The following is a 26,414-nucleotide window of genomic DNA, read 5'->3' on the forward strand; positions in this document are numbered from 1 at the left end:
TATAGAGCACTTGAGATGGGAATAGAAAGAAAGAAACCAATCACATCTTTAGTCATTATATAATTGAGGTGGATGGATCTTGTAATAGATTTGGAATTGGGAAAGGATAGGATCATATATTTGTTTAAAAAATAATATCACATGGGACCAATGTCCCATTTTAAATTAATTTCAAAAAATAAATAAAATAAAATAATGTCAATTTACATTCTAAAAATCATCTTTTACTGAGATTTATATGAGTATAAGTTGAGACAATTTAGATACCAAAATGGAACTAGTATAGATCTGGGCATCAAAGATTCTGTGTGTGGACTAGAGTTGGGGACTCAGTGGCACTTGCTTTGCACATGTGAGGCACTGGGTTCAATCCTCAGCACCACATAAAAATAAACAAACAAAATAAATGTATTATGTCCATGTATAACTAAAAAAAAATTTACAAAAAGATCCTGTGTGCACCTCTTCCCAACTATGTGAAAGTGGGAAAATTATACCTTGTTTTTAAAATCTTAAAGCAAAGATATTATTTCTACATCATAGGGTTGTTATATATTACAATTTATAAAAGAAATTTAACTGCTACATGACTCTCTCTACATATTAACCCCTGTTTAACCTCATGGGTCAATGTATTGTTAAGAATACTATGGCTTCAATTTGAAAATCTGACATTTCTGAGTAACCCATGGTTATTAAGCAATCCTGAGTTGTTGGCTAATGTTGTGATATATATTTCAAAACTGGCACAATTCAAAATATACATTAATACTTCATGTATATTTTTCTTATGACCTGTTAAGCTATGGGAAATGTCACATGTAAAAGATTTTAAAAATCTTTTAAATAGTTCAATAGAGCATCTCATTTTCACACCAGTAGCTGAGTATCAACAACAAAGTGTATCTTTTTTATTTTTTCAACGATATCTTGACATGACAAGATGGTGCATAATTTTATTTTCGTGAAGAAATGTTCTGCTTTTTCATTTACCAACAAAATAATTCCCTCTTTGTCAAAATATTTTCCATTGAAACCATGCCTATGAGGCAGAATTTGATCTCTTATTCAATGACAAAATAAAAAGAAAAAAAAATAAAGACTAACTCAACAAAATCTTTCTTACTAGCCAAAATGTGCAGTAAGCAATTTTACCCCCTTGAAATGTATGAATGGTCATAGATAACAGATTGTCATTGGTACAGCATCACAACACCCTTGATTGAAATAAGACTAGTTCTAGAAATGTAATAAGTGTTTCCTTCATGTTAAGATTTTAGGTTTAAAAAAAAAGATTTTATATTTAAAATGCTTCATATTTAAAAACATAAAAAACTCCCTATTACATTCAAATCCCAATTGCCCTTGAAATGCAAAATGGAAGCATGTAATTACTTGAGATTCCTCAGAAGGAATAAAGCATAGAAACCTGCTTAGAAAGTCTAATTTGTAGTATGCAGATTTGCCTTTGTGGTAACATTTTTCAGATTTTCCATGACTGTGCTGACATCACTTGGGTAATATGGCCAAGCTAAATCCAAACATGGAAGCTAAAATAAACTAAATTCACAGAAATATTGTCAACATAGAGTTACTGTTTATTAATCCCACATTATTCTTTTTATAAATTAAATTAAAGGTATTAGTTATTAACCATACATTATTATTTCCTTGTCAACCCTACTCAGGAAGCCCCTGTGGTGGCCCGAGCAGCCTTGTTCCTGGAATGTGCCCGTTTTGTTCACCGCTGCAACAGGGGCAACTGGCCAGAGTGGATGAAAGGGCACCATGTGAACATTACTAAGAAAGGCCTTTCCCGGGGACGGTCCCCCATCGTGGGCAATAAGAGGAACCAGAAGTTGCAGTGGAATGCTGCCAAGCTCTTCTACCAGTGGGGAGACGTGAGCTTTGAATTTTCTTCTGTCAAACTTAAAGTACTTGAGTGGAGTTTTTGATTGTGTTTGGTTTTGAAGACAATTCATTGTTATATACCAGGCACTGAATGAAACACTTTGTGGGGAAATGAACCATTCATTTAATCTTTCCAATAAATAAATCTATGAGGTGAGAGATTACTAAATCATCAAAACTGAAGTTTACATATGTCAAGCTATTTGCCAGAGTTTGCATATCTGGTACAAGGAGGAACTGGTATTCCATCTCCTACTCTGGATTCCAAATTTTTGCTTTCAATTGCTATATTCATCAAGAATCATCTTTGTGAAAGTTATTGTTGTAATAGTTAATGCTTACATCCCATTTTGGCTTTCTATTCTAATTTATGTTTTCCCAGGACATGTTTTTTTTTTTTTTTTTTAATCCCAGTTTTTTAACAGAATTTTCTTTTTTGTTTATATGCCATCTCTTAGTTACCCGAAAGCCTTCAGAAATAACTACATGTTATAGTTACTCATGTACCTACATATGTGTATAAGTGAATAAAAAGAAATGAATCTTCATTAGGAATTCTAATCAAACCTGATTAGGGAAGTTCATATCCAAAAGTTGGGTATTTGCCACAAATATCTGAGAGAAGGCAAGATATTCTCATGATACACCTGAGACTATTTTATCTGTGAAACTAAATACTTAATTAACAAATGATATACCTTTACCACTGTCTTTCTTAGAATGTAGGTAAAAATTTCTCATCCTTTAAGTGGAATTTGTCACAGGTTCTGCTCATTTGGAATGCTGTTCTTTTCTTCATCATGGCCAGATCATATTTCAGCCCTTCTTGACTCTTGTCACCAATGTTCCAGCCTATCCCTTGATATCCTGAATAATGGCATCGATTACCACTCTGGTGCCTTAATATTTCTTCGTGAGAATGGGATATTTTATCTCCTCTCTTTGAAGGTTTCCTTTGGCTTAAGTGCAAAGCTCTAATACATCTCTTTTCTTAGAAAATAGGAATTTTCCCCTAAATTTGCTTATAAAGTTGCTATGATAACAAGAAATCTTAGAACGAATGTCACAGTGAACTAAACATTGGCATTGAGAGATGAAACAAAACTAGGGTGTGGGTGGAGAGTGGGAAGGGTGGCTGCCCCTAAGCACATTCTTCAAGGATGGTGCCTTAAAATAATTTGTAAAGCATGTTTACATGAGGGTTAGTCACTCTGATAAAATGCTAGAGGAAGAAGTGTGTAAGTAAGATTATAGGAAAGAAAGGGCAGGTAATTGGAGGGTCCATTGTCTTTTGGCTCTAGGTTCTTCTAACCAATTGTACAGGAACCTCTCAACCCAATCTCAGGACTCCCTCATCTTGATTGTTACAACCTAGTCACTCCTCTGACAAGATGATGATCAAGTTACAACCCAAGCTTTCCCACTAAACATGCATGCAAAATGCAGTTTATCTCTTTCAAATTTATATTTCTGTCATTAAAACAGTGAATGATATTTCTAAGGACCCAGCTTTGTGGATGCTGTTTCATGACCATACTAAAATTAGAATGACATTTCCTGGGAGACACCAAACTTTTTACTCTTAAAATAAAACAATCAGATGGAAAATTGAGTTCACAAGTGGCAGAGAGCAGATGAAGGGTTGTTCTTATCCCCTACACCCATTATTTTGTATCCAATATCACATTAAAAATGATTCAGCACTCCACTGGTGAAAAGTTGTCTTCCTTTTTCCACGAAGAACCAGGTAATTCTGAACACACCTTCTCTCTGGGAAATTGGAGACAAAGTATTTTTCTTCAATTGTATAATACTTTTAAGGTGAGGGGTATTTTGACTCTTTTAATTTTTTTTTCAGGCAAAATAAGACAAGCAATTAAAAATTCCTAATATCACTGCTACTTTAATTCAAGAGCGTTCCCTATATAGATTCTTCCCTTCTTTATTAATAGTACTAAATAGCATAGCCAGGCATGGTGGCTCATGCCTGTAATCCCAGCAGTTTGGGAGGCAGATGCAGGAGGAACATGAGTTCAAAGCCAGCCTCAGCAAGGTACTAAGCAACTCAGTGAGATCCTGTCTCTAAATAAAATACAAAATAGGGCTGGGAATGTGGCTCAGTGGTCGAGTGCCCCTGAGTTCAATCCTTGGTACCCCCCAAAAAAACCCAGAAATAGTATTATCCCTGAAGATAGTATTGTCCCTGTAACAGATTTCCAAAATAGTTCTTTTAATGCAAGTATGTATATATAAAATCATATATTTATATGTTATATATGCAATAAATATACAATATATATTATATATAATAAATATATATCATATATTTATATATGCATATATAAAATTATGCATACCTAAAAACATAGATAACATATACTTACCAACTCAATGAGAATATTGATTTAATAAGAAGAACAGTTAACCATTACCAAGCACAATTACCTTTAATTTCAACAGTTTGTAGACCATCACTTAAAACTCTTCATTGATAATCACTATGTTTATAGTGATGTTATTGTAATCCTAATATTTCTTCATGTTTTATTAGCTTAGTAAAATGACAAATACAATTGGTTTGTTTTCATCTCATTTAGGTAGAAAAGGTCCATAACAGAGGAGGCAAATTCTGTTAAAAAAATTACAAAGCCGCTCTCCATGCTGCCCTTCCAATCCACCTCCTCCAGTACTGCAAAAATCTCCCAGGCAAATGAGCTTGTCGCTCCATGCAGCCAGTCTATTGGAATTCTGAATCATTCCCATCTTTCATTCTACAGATACAAGAACATTAATGAAATCAGGGATGACTCCCTAATCTGAGATAGACCTAATTTGGGATCTTCTAAAATAAACAATGAGATTTGGGGTCACTAAGATAGATAATTAGACCAGTTACCCTTTTTAGTCCTCCACTGATAAGATGTCTTTGTCTTTTCTCCTTTTTGTTTTCTAAAAGTGTGAGCAATTTTCATTCCCACAATTATTGTGGATTTGAGGACAAAAGTGGGTTTTGCATAAAACAGACCCATTTCTTCAATGCACAGAGATGTGGTGAGCCCTGTTTATTACCTACCTCATTCTGGGTCTCTTTTAAGTGGTATCTCTGAAAAAGCAGTTCCAATTTCTAATCCTATGGGCTTCCCACAAGAAGAGGAAATCAAGTAAGTGCTAACCATATGAGGGTTTCCAATTTGTAGGGTTTTAACCAAAGGACTTTCCAAATAAATATTTTCATGATTAATGCCTTCTGACATTTTTGCAGCTGTTGACTCAGCTGACTTCCTTGACCTTTTCCTTCCTTTTGTCTTCCATAACCACTGTGCTCCAGAGTCTCCGAGCCTCTCAGTGCCCCATTCTCTGTCTTCTTCCCTGGTCTTCTGTCTCCTCCCTCTCCATAAATGCAGATAATACTCAGGATCTCTTGTAATTTCTTCCTGTTTTATTTCCTCCAAGGTTCATTATTCCTGTGTTTCCAGCTATTTTCTGTGTGCCAGTAGCACAGACTTTTCTATCCATAGCACCCTAGCACTTTTTAGATGTTTTTTTTTTTTTCATTGCCAACTGCATTTCGGGGGCATTCACTTGATACCCAGAAACTCACTTTTACCTGGATAAAACCCTTCTCCCCAAATGAACACATCCTGCCAGCAACCATCCTTAAGCTTTCTGTTCTTATTAATGGTACCACAATCATCTTACATGACAATCTTTGAATATATTGCAAACCTCTGTCCCCTATTGATCCTATCTCTCCCATTCACTGAATTCCATAGGTGAGATCTTCATTACATCCCGTCTGGATGATTAAATCATTTTCCCATTTGGTCTCCTCCTCAGTCTTCCTTCATCTAATCCATCCTATACACTGCTGGTAAAGTGATCTCCCCAAGGCACAGCCCTTCCCAAACAGCATTCATTCTGGTCTCCCAGCCACCAGACATTCCTCTTCAAGTCATTCTCCAAACTTCTGGCAGTGATTGGGCTAAAATGCAAATCAGAACATGTTTCTACCTGCTTAAAATGCTTTGGCCCTCCTTTTCCCGTGGCTTAAATCTTAACATTGCTTAATCTGGCATCACTGCCCACTGCAGAATCTTTGCTCAAATCACTCAAGATTATGTATGAAAAAGTCAAATGAGCAAATGCACCTAATGTTTGTCTTAAGACTTTGTACCAATGATATGTTTAATAACAGTAGGTCATTAAATGATGATTTTTTTTTTTTTAAAGCAGGCTGCTTGTCTTGTCTCTGCATTCCTGGGCAGCTATCGCAATGTCCCTGAGACAGTGATCAGGTTACCTAGTTCTATCCTACCTTTCTATTCTTTCTGCACATTGTTTCTTTCCTCTCATAAAATTGGGATTCAACCAAGTGACCTACCTGTCAATCTCTGAATACATGGTGCCTTTCCCTGAATGTGGATCTTTTAGGGCCCTGCGACTGAACATATTCACTCTCCAGTCTCCATCAATCAAAACTCCAATTCCTCGGAGTCTACAGCAATAAGACTCTTTGAATGAATTTAACCTATCTTCTGAACTAATTAAGTGTTTTCAGTCTCCTAGTGCATTATTTCAGTATTTTATTACCTCCTCAATAGACTGTAAGTCATGAAGGAAAAAATATTATATAGACATAGACACTCTTGTGTTTGAATCCCATTTCACAGTCTGCTGAGCAACTGTCTGCAAGTCTCTTGACCTCTCTAACCTTCCTATTTTCCCAACAGCAACCCTGCTGTATGTGGAAGTATAATGTATTAGGGCACATTAAACAAAGATACTACTATATTATAACAGCTAACCAAATTTAGTGTTCTATTTTATACCTTACAAATTACCTCACTCTATAAATACTTGATGCATGAAGGAAGAAAGGAAAGAAAGAAAAAATAAGGTGTACAGCTCTAATTGATTAGAAATTTAGCCCAGACAAATTTATTTTTGATAATGCTTTCAGCTTTATAAACTGTGGATTAACTTAGTTATTTAGTTACAATATCCCAGAAGGATTGATACAGTAAATTCCCCCTTTGAGTCTTATGATTCAGCCTCATAATTGCCTGTCTCATCCTCAGAACAAGGTCTTTTGAGGTGGAAATACTAGTTGGTTTTGTTTTTATATTTTGTTTTGTTCACTTAAAACTTCCCAGGTTAGCTAAAATCTCAGGATCCCGTGATATCTTTTCATACTACTTTCTTGTTAATGTGGTTTATGCTTCTTGGTTTGTAGCTTGTCATGTAATTTTAGAGTTTAAGGAGACCTATTTGTTTCAAGTTTTCTAAGACATTCAAAAAATTTGTGTTTTTATTTAAAGAGTTCTGGATTACTTTGCATATCCAGTAGTATTTGAATGTTAGTTTCTAATGTTGAGTCTAATACTTTGAATACCCAGTATTTAGTAACTCTTCTAAATATTTTAAAAGTATGATATTGGAGGAAAGAACAAAATTAGGTGAAATTTGTACTTGCTAATACACAGAGAGCCAAACAGTCAAACCTCAAGTTCAGTACTCAGCTTAGCCTTTTCCCTGACTCTCCTCCCTAAGCCCAGGTTCTTTTACTGTTGCATATTCTATAGAGTTGGGATGTAGAAGGAAATAGATAGAGGTAATGTTTTTGTCTTTTCTTGAGGAAATTTCCTCTGATAAATCATATAATAGTGCATGGTGATTCGGAAGAACAGTTAGCAAGGATATTGATTTTATTAATATAACATAAAAGTTGATATTGTCAATGTGTGCAGTTATTTTTTTAAATATTTGTTCTAGTTATACATGGACACAATATCTTTATTTTGTTTTATTTATTTTTATGTGGTGCTGAGGCATGCGCTCTGCCACTGAGCCACAACCCCAGTCCAATGTGTGCAGTTATTAAAAGTCATGTTTCTAATATAGTCATTAGGTACTCCATGAAAAGAGAAGCTAGTACTTTTTACTAATTTATGGAGTATTGTGGAAGCGGGAACACAATCTATAAAAGCCAATAAGCACATACATAACGGCAGATATAAATAAAACTGCAGTACCAGAATTCTTGCCAACTTCTAAACTCATGAGTATGACACTGATATCCTCATAAACTAGCATAATCAGAAGCACTCTGAGGAAGAGTGCCTTCTCATTTTATACCACAGTAAAAATAGCCGTATATTCCCTAATAATAGATCTGTAAAATAAATGACCTTTGAGGAAATGGATATGCTGTCAGAAAAAAAAAAAAACAGCTTCTTTATTAGTACACAAAAATGTCATTCCAGTTTCTACAAGACTTCATACTAAATGATCCTAGAGATAAGGTCAATGCCTTCTACCTCGGTTTCTTTATTGGCCGATATAGTGGTGTATACTACAGCCTACAAAAGATGCTTATACTGGAAATAATCCCCATTCATTGGCTGATTATGTCCTTTGTAACATGAGAGACGATGTTGGAGTCTAACATACTTTGTGCTGTTTTATTCTTTTCTTCCCATGGCAGGCAATTGGCGTCCGGTTGAATGAGCTGTGTCATGGGGAGAGTGAGAGCCCAGCCAACCTGCTAGGCCTCATTTATGATGAGGAGACCAAGAGGAGACTGAGAAAGGAGGATGAGGAGGAAGACTTTTTAGATGACAGTAAGGAGACTCCCTTTACTACAAGAACCCCTGCTTGTAAGAACCTCTGCTTTAGGAGCTCTTAATATCTCTCTTTCTTCTCTCATCCTCTTGCCACCTTCCCATGTCCCCCGCACTGCGCCTTTCCGCCTGTCCCTATGCATGGACGTAAGCATGTGCATTAAGCCACACAGAGAGAAGGCACAAACCAGAAAGGGAAGATAGACAAGGGCAAAGAGCTGTAGGCAATGTGCAAAACCCATTACTGTTTAGTCTCTGACTCCTGCTATTAAACATAGCTTGGTATTCAACCTCTCTGAGAAAATCTAGTTGTAAACAATTGCTGTTCCAGATGAGATTTTGTCATTTTTTTGTGTTGTTATTGCTTTTGGAAATAAGAAAGTGATAAAATAGAACAGGACATGCTTTCCAAATCACTAAAATATTCAGTTACTTAATCAGACTGTATTATGGTATTTAACATGAAATTGAAATACTAAAATAATTTGCTTAAGCTATGAATTTCTGCAGTACTGTGTTTGTTTATTATATTCATCATAGAAGAGTAGAGACAAAGAAATTCTGGTTACATAGTCTCCAACAACATTTTGTTCATATGTGTGCTCCATACCATACTAGCTTGTGTGTATGTGCATCACTGCCTTTGATGGAGATGAAATTCCAATTATGGTTATAAAATTAGTGTCTTTATATGAAGATGATAGTGACCTGTCCTTTTAACCTTCCCTTCTGGTTTGAAATTCAAGCTCCCTCATTATATTTTAAGGGTTGCTGTTAGTTAATTCATGTCAAATCCATTGCTTTTCTGTAGACATGAGATATGAAAGAAGTATAACTTTGGACAGCAATAATCAAAGAGAATTCTTATGATATTCCTTTCCACTTTCACACTATTGATTTTTTAAAGATTCCCACTAATATGCTCTTCTAAGACCTTATCAAATTAGCAAACCTTCTAGACTTAGTTGTTGACAAAATACCAAATTTTCACACTAGTATTTCAGCTTAATGATGAAAGTTGACCCCGGAGATAAAAATTGAGTCTATCTTAGAATGATTCATGGAATTGAATTTAACCCACAGGAAGACTTGAGGACTATCCAGCAATCACAAAACCTAGAGAAGGCCTTACATAACACCCAGCCATCCAAATGGCACCCCCAAACTGCCCTGGGGATCCCAAGAGCCCTGAGGGAGCTAAAGCAACACTAAATGGATTCACCCTTTTATGCCAAAGTGAACTCAAATTTCCATTAGACCACAAAAGTATCATTTACTAATATGTTCTGTCTCATATGTCAGCTTTTTGTTGAGGCCATGTAGAAGTCAATCCTTGATCACTGCCACAGAGTATTTCAGATGTCAATCATGAGAGATCGTGGATTAAGACTAAGTTCACTGTTTACCCAACTGATAGGAAGAGTCTGAATAGGACAGATCCAGAAAGTGTTCAATTATTTTTTAAACAGTCTTGCACATCTAGGCATTTTTTAAACCATACTCCACTGAATATAAAAATGATATGTGTGATTTAGTTTAAAGTCATCTTGAGATTAGCTTATCTTGCACTTAAAAGCTAAATACAGTGAAGGCAAATTTCAGTTTGAAAGTTCTACAGGAGCTTGTCTCTTCCATTCTTAATGAGAAGCAAAGTTTCTGGTTGCATATTAACTCTGGAGAGCAAATAATGGTTTTCAGCAAGAAGCAATATCCCAGATATCATCAGAAGACCATGATTTCTATCTATGTCAACAGAAATCATGAAGTCTATATGCAATCTAATTAAGAAAGCTTAACATTCAGGATACATTTTAGAGATATTTTTAGTATATTGCCATGTAATGATATTATGATTTCCTGATTTCTTGATTCACTCAAAATAGATAACTCTTTTTTCTTTCATAAGAGGCAGAACTCTACATAGTTTTTGGCTATATGCTGAACACTAATTAGTACATTTCTGTGTGATTTATGGTGACACATATCTGAGAAGTGATTATAAGAATTTTTATAGTGTCCATGGTGTCACCATGGCCATTACTTGTCATATGGTGGATAAAATCCATTAGTGGCATATGGTGGATACAATGTCTTACTAACTTAAAATCCACTGTTCTTTAGAGTAAAAAAGAACTTTGGCATACTTCTAAAGTAGCTTTAGTCTACTAAAACAGACTACCTGTAATAATGATGTGATATAGATGACCTGGTAAGTGTGTTTTCTCTTGTCTGTGTTGCACAAACATAACTGGAGTAGAGCTGAAACAACTTCACTACCCCAGAACATTAAGACTAACATCCTTTCATAAAATGAGCTGACAGGATTGTTGTAGTTCTCAGTCTAGTTCATTGCCATTTACATAGTCTGCATCTGATTGAATGTATGAGTACTTTGTATTTCTCTTTTTATTAAAACATTTTCTAGTTTACTGGGGTTATATTTTGTTACTCTAAAAGGTATTTTTAAATTTTTTTTATTTAACCACAATGGTGTCTTTTCTTTCTTTCTTTTTTTTTTTTTAATGTGGTACTGAGGATGAACCCAGTGCCTCACTTGTGCTAGGCAAGTACTCCACCACTGAGCCACAACCCCAGGCCCACTCTACAAGGTTTTAAGATGAATAATTTAGTTCTGCTTGTTTGCTATTTAGTAAAAAATCTGATATCTGATCTAAATAGAAATCAGAGTATGGTCTGATATTTTAATACTGAAGTAGTCCTTAAAGAATTGCAAAATGAAGAAGAGAGGTGTATGCAATGCATACATTATGCTAAGTGCAATTGGTAGATTGAACTTGCATAGGTAATAGTCTCATGAAATTTGATTTTGCATGCATGTACCTAGGTCCATCAAACTGTGCCTGTCTGTATTTGTTACTGGTTTCTCTTCTAATGGAAGACCTCCTTCATTCCTTAGGTACTGTGAACCCCTCTAAATGTGGCTGCCCCTTTGCCTTGAAGATGGCAGCTTGCCAGCTTCTCCTGGAGATTACCACCTTCCTGAGAGAGACCTTTTCTTGCCTGCCCAGACCTCGTACTGAGCCACTGGGGGTAAGTTAAAGCATGTGTATTAATAATCAGGCTACCTGGAAAGGCCAGACGGATGCCTAGTTTTCTGGTACTCACAATTTCTTTAAACTCCCAATGGCCAGATGCATCACATAATTTAAAAATTCGGCCATGGAATTTCATTTATAAAAATAAATGTTCTCTTCTCTATTAAAATAATAACACCAAAATTGACTTAGAGATCAGCAGAGACAGCACCATGGTTGATCACCATCAGTTATGCTGGAAATATCTAAGAGCATTTAGGTTCCCTTACTTTGCTAACTGTGAGGAATGTCATGGCCAACACTCTCCAGAAATCACTGGAAGATTCTTTCTTTTTTTTAATTTTTGCTACCATCTATTTATAAGTTTATATAGAAATGTGCTTTCAATGAGTATTTTTGTTTAAATTATGGGTTGAAAGACTTCAGTGTTCAGTGTCTAAACATTCCCATATATTGTTATTAATGTAACATTTCTTTTTTATTTTTCCTGACTCTGGAAAATTGTTATTTTTTTTATTTGTTCTAATTAGTTATACATGACAGTAGAATGCATTTGAACACATCATACACAAAAGAAGTATAGCTTTTCATTCTTCTGGTTATACATAATGTAGAGTTCTACCAGTTGTATAATCATATATGCACACAGGGTGATAGTGTTTGATTCATTCTACTATCATTCCTATCTCCATACACCCTCCTTTCACGCCCCTCTGTCTAATCCAAAGTACCTCTATTCTTCCCTAGCCTCCCCACCGCATTGTGAATTAGCATCTACATATCAGAGAAAACATTCGGCTTTTGGTTCTTTGGGATTGGCTTACTTTACTTGGCATGATATTCTCCAGTTTACTGGAAAATGCCATCATTTCATTCTTCTTTAAGGCTGAGTAATATTCCATTGTGTATATATACCACATTTTCTTTATCCATTCATCTGTTGAAGTGCACCTAGGTTGGTTCCATAGGTTAGCTATTGTGAATTGAGCTGCTATAAACATTGATGTGGTTGCATCTCTATAGTATGCTAATTTTAAGTCCTTTGGGTATAAACTGAGGAGTGGGATAACTGGGTCAAATGGTGGTTCCATTCTAAGTTTTCTGAGGAATCTCCATACTGCTTTCCAGAGTGGTTGCACCAATTTGCAGTATCACTTGCAATGTATGAGTGTACCTTTTTCCCCACATCCTTGCCAACATTTATTGTTGCTTGTATTCTTTGTAATTACCATTCTGACTGGAGTGAGATGAAATATTAGAGTAGTTTTGATTTGCACTTCTCTAATTGCTAGAGATGTTGAACATTTTTTCATATATTTGTTGATGGATTGTATTTTTTCTTCTATGAAGTGTCTGTTTAGTTCCTTAGCCCATTTATTGATTGGATTATTTGGGTTTTTTTTTTTTTTTTGGTGTTAACTTTTTTGAGTTCTTTATATATCCTGAAGATTAATGCTGTATTTGAGGTATGTATGGTGAAGATTTTTTTCTATCTTCACATTATTGATTGTTTTCTTTGCTGTGAGGAAGGTTTTTAGTTTGATTCCATCCCATTTATTGATTCATGATTTTACTTCTTGCACTTTAGGAGTCTTGTTAAGAAAGTCAGTTCCTAAGCCAACATGGTGAAGATTTGGGCCCACTTTTTCTTCTGTTAGGTGCGGGATCTCTGTTCTAGTGCCTAAGTCCTTGATCCACTTTGAGTTTTTTTTTTTTTTTTTTCTGCAGGGTGAGAGATAGGGGTATCATTTTATTTTGCTACATAAAGATTTCCAGTTTTCCCAGCACCATTTGTTGAAGAGGCTATCTTTTCTCCAGTGTATGGTTTCTGATGCCTTTGTTTGGTATGAAATAACTGTATTTATATGAATTTGTCTCTGTGCCTTTTATTTTGTACCATTGGTCCTCGAATCTGTTTTGTTGCCAATACCATGCCATTTTTGTTACTATGGCTCTGTAGTATCATTAAGGTCTGGTATTGTGATGCCTCCTGCTTCATTTTTCTTGCTTAGGAATGCTTTGGCTATTCTGTGTCTCTTATTTTTGCAAATGAATTTTGTGATTGCTTTTTCTATTTCTATGAAGAATGTATTGAGATTTTCATAGGAATTGCATTAAATCTTTATCATGCTTTTGGTAGTATGGACATTTTGACAATGTTAATTCTGCCTATCTGAGAACATGGGAGATCTTTCCATCTTCTAAAGTCTTCTTTAATTTCTTTCTTTAATGTTCTGTAGTTTTCATTGTAGAGGTCTTTCACCTCTTTGTTAGATTGATTCCCAAATACTTTATTTTTTTGTTAGGCTATTGTGAATGGGGTAGTTTTCCTAATTTCTCTTTCAGTGTGTACATCACCAATGTATAGGAATGCATTTGATTTATGAATGTTGATTTTTATATCCTGTCATGTACCATTTCTAATGGATCATGGATAGAAAACATTACACACACACACACACACACACACACACACTCACGTACCATGTACTACAGAGTAATATTGTTTTACTGTGGATATATATAGTATGCAAAAGCCCCAGGAGTTTTCACAGAGTGAGTGGTCTCAGGGAAACCTGGCCTCTAGTTCCCCAGTGGACACCAAGTGTCCAGTGGTTCTTGCATCATAGGCAGCATCCAGCCAGAGTGAGGAGACAGACACAGTCTCCCACCCCCCAAAACCTTTACACAAAGCACATTCTATTGTCCCAGAAAAATGGTCATACTAGCAATCTGTGCATTTCTATTTAAGCAAATTTTACAATCAGCCACCACTTCTGCTTTTTAAACCAACACAGCATGAATTAGGTAGCACCCCACTCTGGAGCAAAAGAATCAGTGTTCCTGTATCATGGAGCAGTATCTCTGCCTTTTGGGTTTTCGGTGTTCTAAAAAGTCTATTTCCTTATATGTTTAAACATAAAATGTTTTCAAGTTGGAAATATTTGTGAGTAAAATGTATTTTTTTTCAACAGAAACAAGCCCACACTTAAACTGTGAAAATGTATAATTGAATATTGGAAAAGGAAATTTCTCCTACCGCCCTTATGTAACTTCATCTTAACCTGGATCTTTAACTTTCTAATTTTTCACTATGAAATTGAGACTACTCTATGAAGTCAAATCAAGGCCCCTCAACATATGTACTTAATTTAAATTATAGTCAAGTGTAACAAAATATCTGATCTGTAGGCCTGTGTATTGTTATTCAACCATCTAGTTATACTAAACTCTTTACAAAAACGTGGAGTACATCTGATTTTAAGTTTTCAGATTTTTATTGGTCACCATTTTGATCCATTGTGATAAAAAATATATGTAAGAATCTAGTTTGCCTCAGTTACTTTGTTCTCCCTTTAACTCTTTAAATCTATCATTTAATGTCCCTTATCATCATGACAAATTTCAGTCTTTTAATCAGTCAATCAAATCTTTAAAAAAAAATTAGTATATAACCAATCGGCAGATCTGTAGGATATGCCAAGAAAGGAAGCTAAGACAGGATCTGTAATCATTTGGTCACCAGAGGAAAATTTTTACTTCTTTGTCACCTTTAACTAGATCTCAGAAGTCTTTTAGTCATTACATCAACATTCTCATTGTTCAGGTTTGTGTATTGTGCTGGGATGTCTTCTTTGATAAATAAAAGGAGAAAGATTTTTCCCCCATATTTAAGCTATCTAATTATATTTGATAACAAATAAAACTCAAGCCACATTCTAACTGTAGAAAAATCAATGAGTATCATAAAACTGTTTTACCAACATGAAAATTCTTAAAATCATTTCCTTTTTAAAACTTTTGCCAAGAACACCTAGCATGAAAAGCATTGTAAGTACAATGTTGTACTGCAAATCTCTTAATGCACATTCTCTCTCTCTCTCTCTCTCTCTCTCTCTCTCTGGTATTGGGAATTGAACCCAGGGGTGTTTTTCCACTGAGCTACATGCCTAGCACTTTTTATTTTGAATCAAGCTCTTGCTAAATTGTTTGGGACCTTGTTAATTGCTGAGGCTGGCCTCAAACTTGTGATCTTCCTGCTTCAACCTCCTGAGTCACTGGTATTACAGGTGTGTACCACTATACCCAGCTCCATATTTATCTCTCTGAAATTTTATACTCATCATTAGTCACTCCCTGTTTTCCCTTTCCTGCTGCTCCTAGCAACCACCATTCTACTTTTTGATTCTATGAATTTGCTTATTTTATTTTATTTTTATTTTTTGAGAGAGAGAGAATTTTTTAATATTTATTTTTTAGTTTTCAGTGGACACAGCATCTTTATTTTATTTTTATGTGGTGCTGAGCATCGAACCCAGTGCCCCACTCATGCCAGGTGAGCGCGCTACCGCTTGAGCCACATCCCCAGCCCCAAAATTGCTTATTTTAGATATTTCATATAAATGCAATTATATAGTAATTTAAAAATTTTTTTTAGTTGTAGTTGGACAAAATATCTTTATTTTTTTTATTTTTATGTGGTGCTGAGGATCTAACCAGAGTCTTGAACATGCCAGGCTAGCACTCTACCGCTGAGCCACAACCCCAGCCCCATGAAGTATTTGTTTTTGTGTAACTGGCTTATTTTACTCAGCATATTGTCCTCAAGGTTCATCCATGTTGTTGCATATGACAGGATTTCCTTCTTTTTTACAGGCTAAATAGTTTTTTTAAAGAAACTGTACTGAATAGTAATTTTAAAGACTAAGCATATTTATAGCCAAAATGAAATAGGCTAAATTTTAAACAAAACACTGCTAGTACCGTAACATTCTTAGTGCACTAAAAAGCGTTACCTTAATGTAGAGAATAATATAAGGTAGTATAATAATCATATGAGAAGCTAAAATAATTCTGAAATTTGAGGCTTTGGGATAGGAAAGAATCAAAAACACAAACTTTCTACCAAGAAAAAAAAAATCGTTCTCATAGAATGCATAAGGTGATTTCCAATGTGTGAGTCAGATTTGCATGTGAATATTTGTTTGAAAAAGTTCTAGTTATATTTAAGAAGTAGAATAAAAAGCAAAAGAATTTTTAATATAATAACTGGAACAAAATATATTAGTTTTTAAAACCGTAATTATTTCCTAGAAGTTGGGAAAATCCAAAAAGGCACTGGATGGGTAGGCAATGGCTAGTAAAAGAAAAGAAAATTTATATCAGAATAGTAAAATAATAGTGAATAATAATTTTATTCTCAGGTAGATCCCTAGAGATAACTTAGTGTGCTTCTCCCCCACCCCCCCAAAAAACAACTTCTGTTAGCATTTTTATTGACTGTTTTTATAAACCATCAAAAATATACATCAAGTGGGATGGAAAGGGAGAGAAAAGGGAAATTGCATGGTAATGGAGGGAGACCCTCATTGTTACACAAAATTACATATAAGAGGTTGTGAGGGGAATGGGAAAATAAACAAGGAGAGATATGAATTACAGTGGATGGGGTAGAGAGAGAAGATGGGAGGGGAGGGAGGGGGGATGGTAGAGGATAGGAAAGGTAGCAGAATACAACAGTTACTAATAGGGCATTATGTAAAAATGTGGATGTGTAACTGATGTGATTCTGCAATCTGTATTTGGGGTAAAATTGGGAGTTCATAACCAACTTGAATCTAATGTATGAAATATGATATGTCAAGAGCTTTATAATGTTTTGAACAACCAATAAAAAAAAATTTAAAAAAAATATATACATCAAAAAATAGAAAAAGAAGCATTGTTACAAGATTAATAACACAGCATATTTATAATGTAAGAGAACAAATTTTTCTCTCAATGTTGTCATCCAAATGAGAACAACAAAGGAATATTTGAAAAACAGAGAATGTTGTTCATAAAGATAATGGTCTACTAAAATTTTTCCCAATTGAGTTAATAAAAATCAATAACCAATGAAAAAGAAACTTGGAATTCAAACAAAAAATTCCCATAAAATGCGTGGATGAGCTCTTAATAAGTCAGAGCCAATAAAGAGTTTCTGTAAAAAAAAAAATTATTTAGTAATTTCCCTAATTTCTATAGAATTATTACCAAAGTGGAAAGTAGATTAGGCTATTTTTCCTAAAAGGGATTAATTTCTGGGAAGCAATTCTACACCTAGAACATTTTTGAAAATGTTAGAATAGATTCCATTTGGCTCCTTTATTTTCCTAGTCATGCTCTAATTTTCTAAGTACCAAAGTGTAACTTGTTGTTTATCCAAAAGGAAAGGAAGAAACAACATTAGAACAACATGTAGAGATTAAAATCTCATCTTGTTGGCAATCAAAGCATGAGATTTTAACCTTGTGCAAACTGGATTTTTAAACATATTTTTTCTCGTATCTACTTCATCCTGAAGAATAGTTGTGGTATAATTTTTGAAAAATACTGAACAAAATAAAGTCAGCATTTTTATATTTTCTATTTTTCAATTCTTCCTTATTATAGATGAATAATTAAACACAAAACAGGTCAAATTTTTAATTTGGGATCTTGTAGGCCAAATGCGACTAAATAATTATAGTCTCCAGGGCTTGCTTACTTTAGGTTATGGGATCATTCTGTTCATTGGCTTTGCTAAAGTTGGAGCTCCTCTTCTACTTTGTTCCTCCTAGAAGGGAGTAAAAAATTCCCCAGTGCATGATTCTGCTTTGAGCTTCTGGCACTCACATGTGATGTTTCTTAAACCTAAATTGACTTCCTCCTCGCACAAGCAAGGAACAATACATAATCCACAAAATTTAACTTGAACATCGCCTCCATAGTCATTTTTTTTTTTTTGGTTCTGATATAACAAACTGCTACAAATGTAGTTGTTCACAACAGTACAAACATATTTTCTTAGTTCTGCAGGTCAGTTTGCTAGGCTAACTTTAAGGTACTGGTAAGTTTGCCTTCCTATTTGGGGCACTAAGGAAGAATCTCCTTCCTTACCTTTTTTCCATCTTAAAGAGGCCACCTGCATTCCTTAACTTGTGTCCCCTTCCTCCATCTTCAAAGCCGCAAACAACATCTGATACTTTTCCCTGACCACAACCTGGAAAGGTCCTCTACCTTTAAAGATTCTTGAAATTAAATTGAGCACATTTAGCTTATGCAGGATAATCTTCCATATTAAAATGTTAACCTTAATTACACCTATAAATAAAGTCCCTGTTGCCATGTAAGGAAACGCATTTTCAGATCCCAGGGATTAGGATGTGGACATCTTTGAGGGCCATTGTTCTGCCAACCACAGTCTCCAAGTCTGACTTCTAAGACCCTGCTCTATCTCTCAGTCTTGAAATTTTTCATTGATGTCTTCACATTTTTAAAAAAAATTTTATTTGTTCAACTTTAGTTATTCATGAAAGTAGATGTATTTTGACATACACACGTGGAGTATGACTTCCCATTCTTGTGGTTGTACATGATGTGGAGTTATATGCATCATGTATTCATATATAAACATAGGAAAATTCTGTCCAATTTATTTTACTGTCTTTCCTATTCCCATCCCCCATCCCTTCCCTTTGTCTAATCCAAAGTACTTCTGTTCTTTCCTACCCCTCCTTTTTTCAGAATTCTGAGTTCCTTTAGGGAAAGAACCATTTCTCATCTATCATGCAGTATCTAACACATTCATACTCAGTGAGTGATTCATAAATAGATAAACACCAATGATGCAGCTACAACTATGGACAAAGAATTAGAGGGTAAGGAAGTAAGTTCTAGATTTGGGACAAAGTCTGTTTTTGGAACATAAACACGAAAGAAGAGGAAAACTACAAGTTAAGGAAGATGTTATTTATTTTCCAATTCGAAAATAGTTTTTCATGGCCATAATCTAAAATTAGCAATAGACAAAAGAATTTGGTTGTTTGAATGCAGTTGTGTGGGATTCGAGGGAGGCTTGCCACAAGACCAATGCAGCGCTGGGAGATACCAGCACGCACGTGCTCCTCACTGACATTTCAGGACTTGGAGAGCTGCAGACTTCGTCTGGATCCTGAGTTGGACCGGCACAGATATGAAAGGAAGATCAGCTTTGCAGGGGTCCTGGATGAAAATGAAGATTCAAAAGATTCTCTCCATAGCAGCAGCCACACCCTCAAATCAGACACAGGGGTGGAAGAGAAGAAAGGTATGGAAAAGCAAGGATTATTGCATGGTTCATGGTTTCTCATGGTCTAGTGTCTAAAACTATGTCTGTTTGTTCAAATTGTTGACTCTGTACAGCACTGAGTTTGTAGACTCAACCAGGTAGAAACCATACTAGTCAGAAGTCGGACTTTGTATTCAGAGGGATCTGAATTCTAGCTCCAGCTTGGCAGTTCTCCATTGAATCTAAGATGCCGTCAGGTTTAAGATGAACCATTATTTTATTTACCAATAAGAGAGAAAAAATACTTCCAATTCAATTCTTCTGCAATATTATAACTTTGTGCTTTATTCTTATTGAGAGAGGACTTTCAGACTTAACTAGTTGCAGAGTTTTATTATTATAGTTCATTCTTGTGCAGCCAAAAAATGAAAGCATAACTAACCAAGACTATTTAAAGCTTTTCTAAATCATTTTTAACTCAGAGTTGCCAGTGTCCATGTTTTTCCATAGAAGAATGTCCTCTGTGCCATCAGAATGTTAGTGATAACATAATTTCTGAAACAGTTCCATAAAAGAAGTAAAGCTATTTGTGCTAGTTATTTAAGCCAACTCTGCACTGATATTAAGCTAGCCTACTTTCAATCCCTCTTCAAGATGTTGCTAAACACCCCCAATTTAATACTTCACCCCTCTCTCAATTCTTGCTACCACTTAGCTCCTTGAACTAAAAGATATTGGTATCCATCTGTACATTTGGCCGCTGATGTTTTAGATGTTCACATGGATGTAAGCAATAGCAAATACATCACTACTGCCAGCTGGTAGTAGTGTTCATATCAGTTGTAAGGCATATCCCAATTTCAAATACATTAAAAATGTGGAAAGATGTGTATCTTAAAATGGGTGAAATACAGTAACTTTCTGTGGGACCTTGTCTAAGTTACTTACCTTTTAAGTTGTAGTTTTCTATAATATTGGGCTAATAGCACCTTCTATGGTGTGATGCTTATAGCTTTAAATAAGTAAAGCATAAACTTAGTTCCTGGCAGATAATAAATACACAATAAATAACTGCTGCCATTCTGTTTTTTTTTTTTTTTTTTTTTTTGGTCATAAACACATAGATTAGAACCCATACAGAAAATCCTAACTATGCACTGAAGATTGCAAAGTCTTAATTCGTTCTCTAAAGCCTCCTGAACTGTCAACTTCACTCTTTGATTTTGCTGTTTTTTAAATTTCATTGCCCTTCAGTGCTTTTTATAAAAAGTTTCAATTTAAACAACATGTACACTCTTGTTACAAAAATCGATGCTGAGTTAATGCGTTGATATATTTCTAGTGTCCTATAGACAATGGCTCAATGCATGTTTGATTAACTTAATGAATGAATGATTCTCAGAAGGAAAGGTCCCATATAGAGAAAAAAACAAAATATTTAAAATCCTGCAAGGAATGGACATACATTGAGAAAAAAATGGGACATTTCAAGTTCAATTTATGGTGAACAGAGGTCATTTGTAGGAAGGATAAGCCAAGTCTTGAGCAATTCCTTAGTATGTAGAAATATCAACTCAACAGAGGGATAACCCCCAGTTTTTGAAACACATCTAAAGGTATTTTAATTAAAAAGCCAGACCCCAAAGTTATAGTGCTAATTATTATTTGAAGTAGTCAAATAAAAATTTCAAATACTGACATAGTTAAATTTGAACAAAGTAAAATCTGCATCATTAAAAAATGAAATATGATTAATTTTAAGGCCATTTTAATTTCATGATTATTAGTTATGTAAATTGCCTTTAATTTTCAAACACTGAAATGCTTCATATTTTTTCTCCTCACAGAATGGCTATGTTATTATTATATGGAAGTTGTTTAATGAATTAACAGAAAACAGAAACTATAAATAAATCAAGAACATATCCATAAAATGTCCTTAATCAGTGAGCAAATATCTTCTCAAAGATTTCTACATATTCCCTAAACCATTTAACAAGCTGATATCAGTTATGGGAGCCAACATAAAAATGGTGACATCGGGCTCTGCACGAACTATGATTATTAAAACATTTAAAAATTTTTTCACACCATCTGTTTTTATTTAAAAAAAAAAAAGTCAACTCCTGAAATAAACAACCTGAAGACAATTCAGATTTTACCAAGGAAGAACAAATGTGAACTAATCCTTAGAACTGAAAATATCTGCCAAAATGTCCATGCAGCGTCTGACAAATCATTTTACCCATATTCCAAAGATGAACTAAGACTAGTATTCCCAATACTGACACCAAGACTAGTCTCATCATGCAACACCTATCCGCTGAGCTAGGAACTGTTACAGATTCTCAGAATACAGCAATGAACAAAAAATTTTCCACATATTTTTATTTATATTGTTTAATAGTTGACAACAGTTATTTATGTAACAATGAATACCATGAAATACTAGATTTTCTAGTGGAGAAAAAACTATCTGAAGAAAAGTAAATTAGGATCAGGTTTTGTGACATGGAGTAGAAAAGACATAGAGTAGTCCATCAAAATTGACATTGAGCAGAGAGACCTGCATGCATCAAAAAAGCCAAGTGCTGAGGAAAGAGTGTTATGAACAGAGGCAACCACAAGGACAAGGTTGTGATGCAGGAATGAACTTCGAGCATTTGAAGAAGGGGAAAAAGACCACCATGGTTACAAAAGAATGAGTTGGGGAAAAGTGTCGTAGGAGATTGAGTCGGGGTGTTAGGCAAAGGGTAAACAGGCTCTGGTAGATATGGTTAGAACTTTAATTCTATTTTAAATGTGTTAGAATATTGTTAGCATGTTTGACCATAAAGGTGATATAAGGTATGTATTTTTAATTTATGTATTTTAAATAAGAAGAGACCTATGGGAGTGGAGGGAAAGGTAAAGCAGTTTTAGTTACATTAATCCAGGGAAGATGTGATGGAGCTTTCAAAAATCTATGATATTTTTGAAGCACAGAGAAAGCAGGTTTGGCTAATGAATACAGTGTGGGGTGAGAGAAATGGGTAAAGGAGATATGTTATCCAGTTTAGATGAATTTGTTTCGCTTTCATACAAGTTCTTGTTGTCATGGAGATAAAGGCTAAAATTCAATGAGGAACAATCTCAGCTGACATTTTTCTTGTATAAAACCAAATCTGGATTCTAACTGCTGTGTCCCTTGTAAATAGCCAACATCATAATTCTGAACCCTAAGTTTTTAGTGTTACAGGATGTCTCCAATTATCTTCAGTGTTAGAACAAACTCTCAACATTAAATCTCTTTCAGATGACATTAATTTGAAATTATTTGGCCTCATTCATTGGCTGAAAAGTATCAAAAAATCAGGCAAAGAATGTTAGTATGTGCTTCTGTTAAAACCAAAGAATTATCATTTTAATCTTTTTCTCTACTTCTCAATCTGCAGAGACATGAAATTGCTCTAGCAATCATAAGAGTGATAATTACATTCTGTTTCAAACATATTTCAAATGCATCATAAAGTCTCAATTAAGCCTAAAAATAATACTGAAAAATACTGTTGTGTGAGTTGTGCTATAATTAAAATACAGCATTATGGTCTATAGTTTTTATGGAATTTATCCAGCAGTGCTGCGAGAGATTCCTTCCAGATGTGAAATTCTCTCCAGTTTCATTCAGGGAGCTCCATGAAGCTTTTACTAGCTGAGTGGTGACAATTTTAGTCTTTCTTAATCTTAAGAGTAAACTGGATATGAAACATTCACGTTGTTCATCAGGAATTCTTCTGGGTTCCTTTATGTGGCATTGAAAGTATACATTTAACTAATATTTTAAAAAATTATACAAATTCTATTAGTCACATGTTAACACTTCTTTGGGTGAGAAACCTGAAACTAAAATTCAAACTTCCCGATTGGAGCGGTAAAAATATTAATAATGATGCTTCAAAAAATATTAATATTGATGCCTTAAATAATTAGTAAGAAATATTGTTTCTGCCTTAAGAAGGTAAGCTTATAAAACTGGCCCCTTCCTAATAATGAATTTTTAACCTTTAAAACTTTTTTTATCCTACTTTTATAAAATCAATATTGACAACAGCAAATCTTCAAAAATAAAAATAAAAAAAGGAAGGAGGTATGTATATGACTATGGAAACTAAGGATACTTTTGATTTTTATAAAACTAGGTTTCAAGTTTGAATGTGTTTCTTTTACCCTTTTATTTCTCCCACTGATGACTGTTTCTTCCAGAACACTAAAGATGAATAATGCATGCCTTCTTGGTACACATAAACTGTAAGGTTGGCTCAAGGCCTTGCAACATTTGGACTCACATCTCACCAGCCTTTTGATTGAGAGGAGGATGCTATGAAATCACTAGATGCATTGAAAATGGACCCATGTCACATGCATGCTCACCCGAAGCACCCCTATGCTAATTGATCCCAAGTGCCTTTGCTGAGGAGCAGGGCAGAACCCAGGGCTGACTGTTGGAGAGAGGAGTGCCTCTCGTTTTTGTTTTTTGTTTTCTCTTAATGAGGTATTCCAAAAAGAAAGGGCAGCACTTCACAGAATTCTGTAAGTCCCATTTCAAAAGAAAAACAAAAACGAATGGTTTGTGGTTTTAGTGAATCAAGTCATGATGCACTGTAAATGTACTAACAGTCCTAGATGATGTTGCTGCAAGACACACTCATGCTTGTGAACCCTGGGCCAGAAAGACTGTAGGTTGTTCCCAGCCCTTTGTGACCAAGAAAGACACTGCACCAGCACTTCCTGGTGGCCCCAGCCTCCTGCCTGCCTGACAGAGCCTGGTGCCTGGGGGGGCCAGGAGAAGCTTCCTACCCAGAAATGCTGCTTGTCCAGGCAACAGAGAGGAGGCTGATCAGGGACAGGTTGGGGAGAGTTTGGATCTAATATTGGCTGGGGAAAACTAAGGGGGGGAAAGCCCTATTTTATTCTTTTAATACAGTTCCCAGCAGGAAGATCAGGATAGGAGGTTCTCGCCTGCTCCAGATTAAAGGAACCCGCAGTTTCCAGGTGAAGAAGGGGGGTTCCTTGTCCAGCATTCGCCGAGTCGGCAGCTTAAAGAGCAGCAAGTTATCACGTCAGGACTCAGAGTCTGAGGCTGAGGAGCTGCAGCTGTCCCAGAGCAGGGACACTGTCACTGACCTAGGTAACATAGAGGAGCGGGGTGTGCAGGGACGTGGGGGGTAGGAAGACAGGACCCAAGTCCTGAAACAGCTGAAGTCCATTTTCTTACACATAAATAGATGAAAAGCAAAGCCACAGGCTAGACAACTCCTTCTGTCTAAAAGTCTTCTACCCCTCCATCAGGCTGCTCAAACCCATGGGAGCACAAAGGTCACCTGGATGTCTTATTAAAGTGCAGGTTCTGATTCAGCAGATGGGGCAGGGGTCTGAGATTCTCTGTTTTTTCTCAACAAGCTTCCTGCTGAAGTTGACGCTGATGATTCTAGGACCCCATTTTGAGCAACAGGGATGGAAAATACATTAGGGAAAGAAAACACTTCAGTGACAAAGGCAGTTTTACAAATCCAGATGTCAGTGTATCCATCCTTCTGATAGGACCTTCAAAATCAAATGTAGAATTCCCACAGGAACAGTTACTTAAAGGCCCCCTATATTTTGAAATTTCTAGTTAACAGGGTTTTGTTTTTTTTTAATATCAGAAAGGATAGAAAATCTAGATCTGATAATTAGGGATCTTTAGTAAATCACTTAACTTCACAAGGACTTGTCTTCTCCAACTATCCAATGGGAATTAATTCTACTTACTCCTTGCCTACTCTGCAGGGATGTTTTAAAGGTAGATTAGGGGATGGTTGTAAAATGTGTTAAATTATGAGAATGAGTTCTATATACAAAACACTGGTGTTGTAGATTGTCACTATAGGATCTAAAGAGATTCCAGATTCCAAAATGTATTAGTCCAAAATATGGACCCTGATTAGCATCTGCTAATAGACAAGAAAATGCTTAAGTAGGAATGAAGATAACCTTCCCAGCATGATTAGGTAAATATTGAAGCACATTCTCTTTGCCATTCAGACCTAGTTTCAAGTCAGCAATACATATAGATAAATGATTGATAGAATCTGCTGAAATAGAAACTGAGTGTATCTAATCAAAGAAAGTTTAAATTAGGAAACGTTTTTACATCCACCCACCCTAACCTTTGAAAATAGCTAATTTATGCGTCACTTAAGATTCAGCCTATTTTTCAAGGAGACAATAGAAAAAAATCTTTGTGACTTCTGTTGTTAAAGGGCTGAACTATAACATCCTTATCAGTTAGTTTGGGGGGGGGTATTGAAATTAATTGTGTGAATTGATCTACTTATTCTGACCAGTCGAGTCAAAGCAGCCAGGCTGGGGACATTGTTTGGTCTTTAGAAAGATTCATAAAAGCTTTTAGATTTGAGGGCAAAGCTTTGCATGTAAAATACTAAGTAGTAATTTTCAAAGACATAGCTTCTTTATACTTTGTCATAGAGAGGAAGCCAGGGTGGTCCATAACTGGACATCATTGCTTTCAAATTCCCTTAGTTTTTCTAGGGCACCCACTCATCTTTGAATAGCTCTGATGGCAAAGCCCAGTTGCTAGAACAGTAGCAGGAGCTGCAGTCACAACCACAGTGGAGGCAGCAGCACTCTGCCAGGCCACTGCAGACCAGCTGGTGTCCCTGTGTAACTACACCTGTAAGGCCTGGTCATTCTGGAGTGGATTTGGACACACTCAAC

General features: G+C 35.4%; 1 protein-coding gene across 1 annotated transcript in view; it reads left to right on the forward strand.

The window, feature by feature from the left end:
* Window positions 1-26,414, forward strand: part of Unc80 (unc-80 homolog, NALCN channel complex subunit) — a 188,038-nt gene that overhangs the window by 68,275 nt on the left and 93,349 nt on the right. The window contains exons 24-28 of the mRNA XM_048808985.1: window positions 1,689-1,901; window positions 8,396-8,567; window positions 11,449-11,582; window positions 19,445-19,697; window positions 24,622-24,825. Of these exons, the coding sequence (XP_048664942.1) occupies window positions 1,689-1,901; window positions 8,396-8,567; window positions 11,449-11,582; window positions 19,445-19,697; window positions 24,622-24,825 (976 nt within the window). The remainder of the gene's footprint in view (window positions 1-1,688; window positions 1,902-8,395; window positions 8,568-11,448; window positions 11,583-19,444; window positions 19,698-24,621; window positions 24,826-26,414) is intronic.

Source organism: Marmota marmota, unplaced genomic scaffold (assembly GCF_001458135.2).
Source record: "Marmota marmota marmota unplaced genomic scaffold, marMar, whole genome shotgun sequence".
Lineage (NCBI taxonomy): Eukaryota > Metazoa > Chordata > Mammalia > Rodentia > Sciuridae > Marmota > Marmota marmota.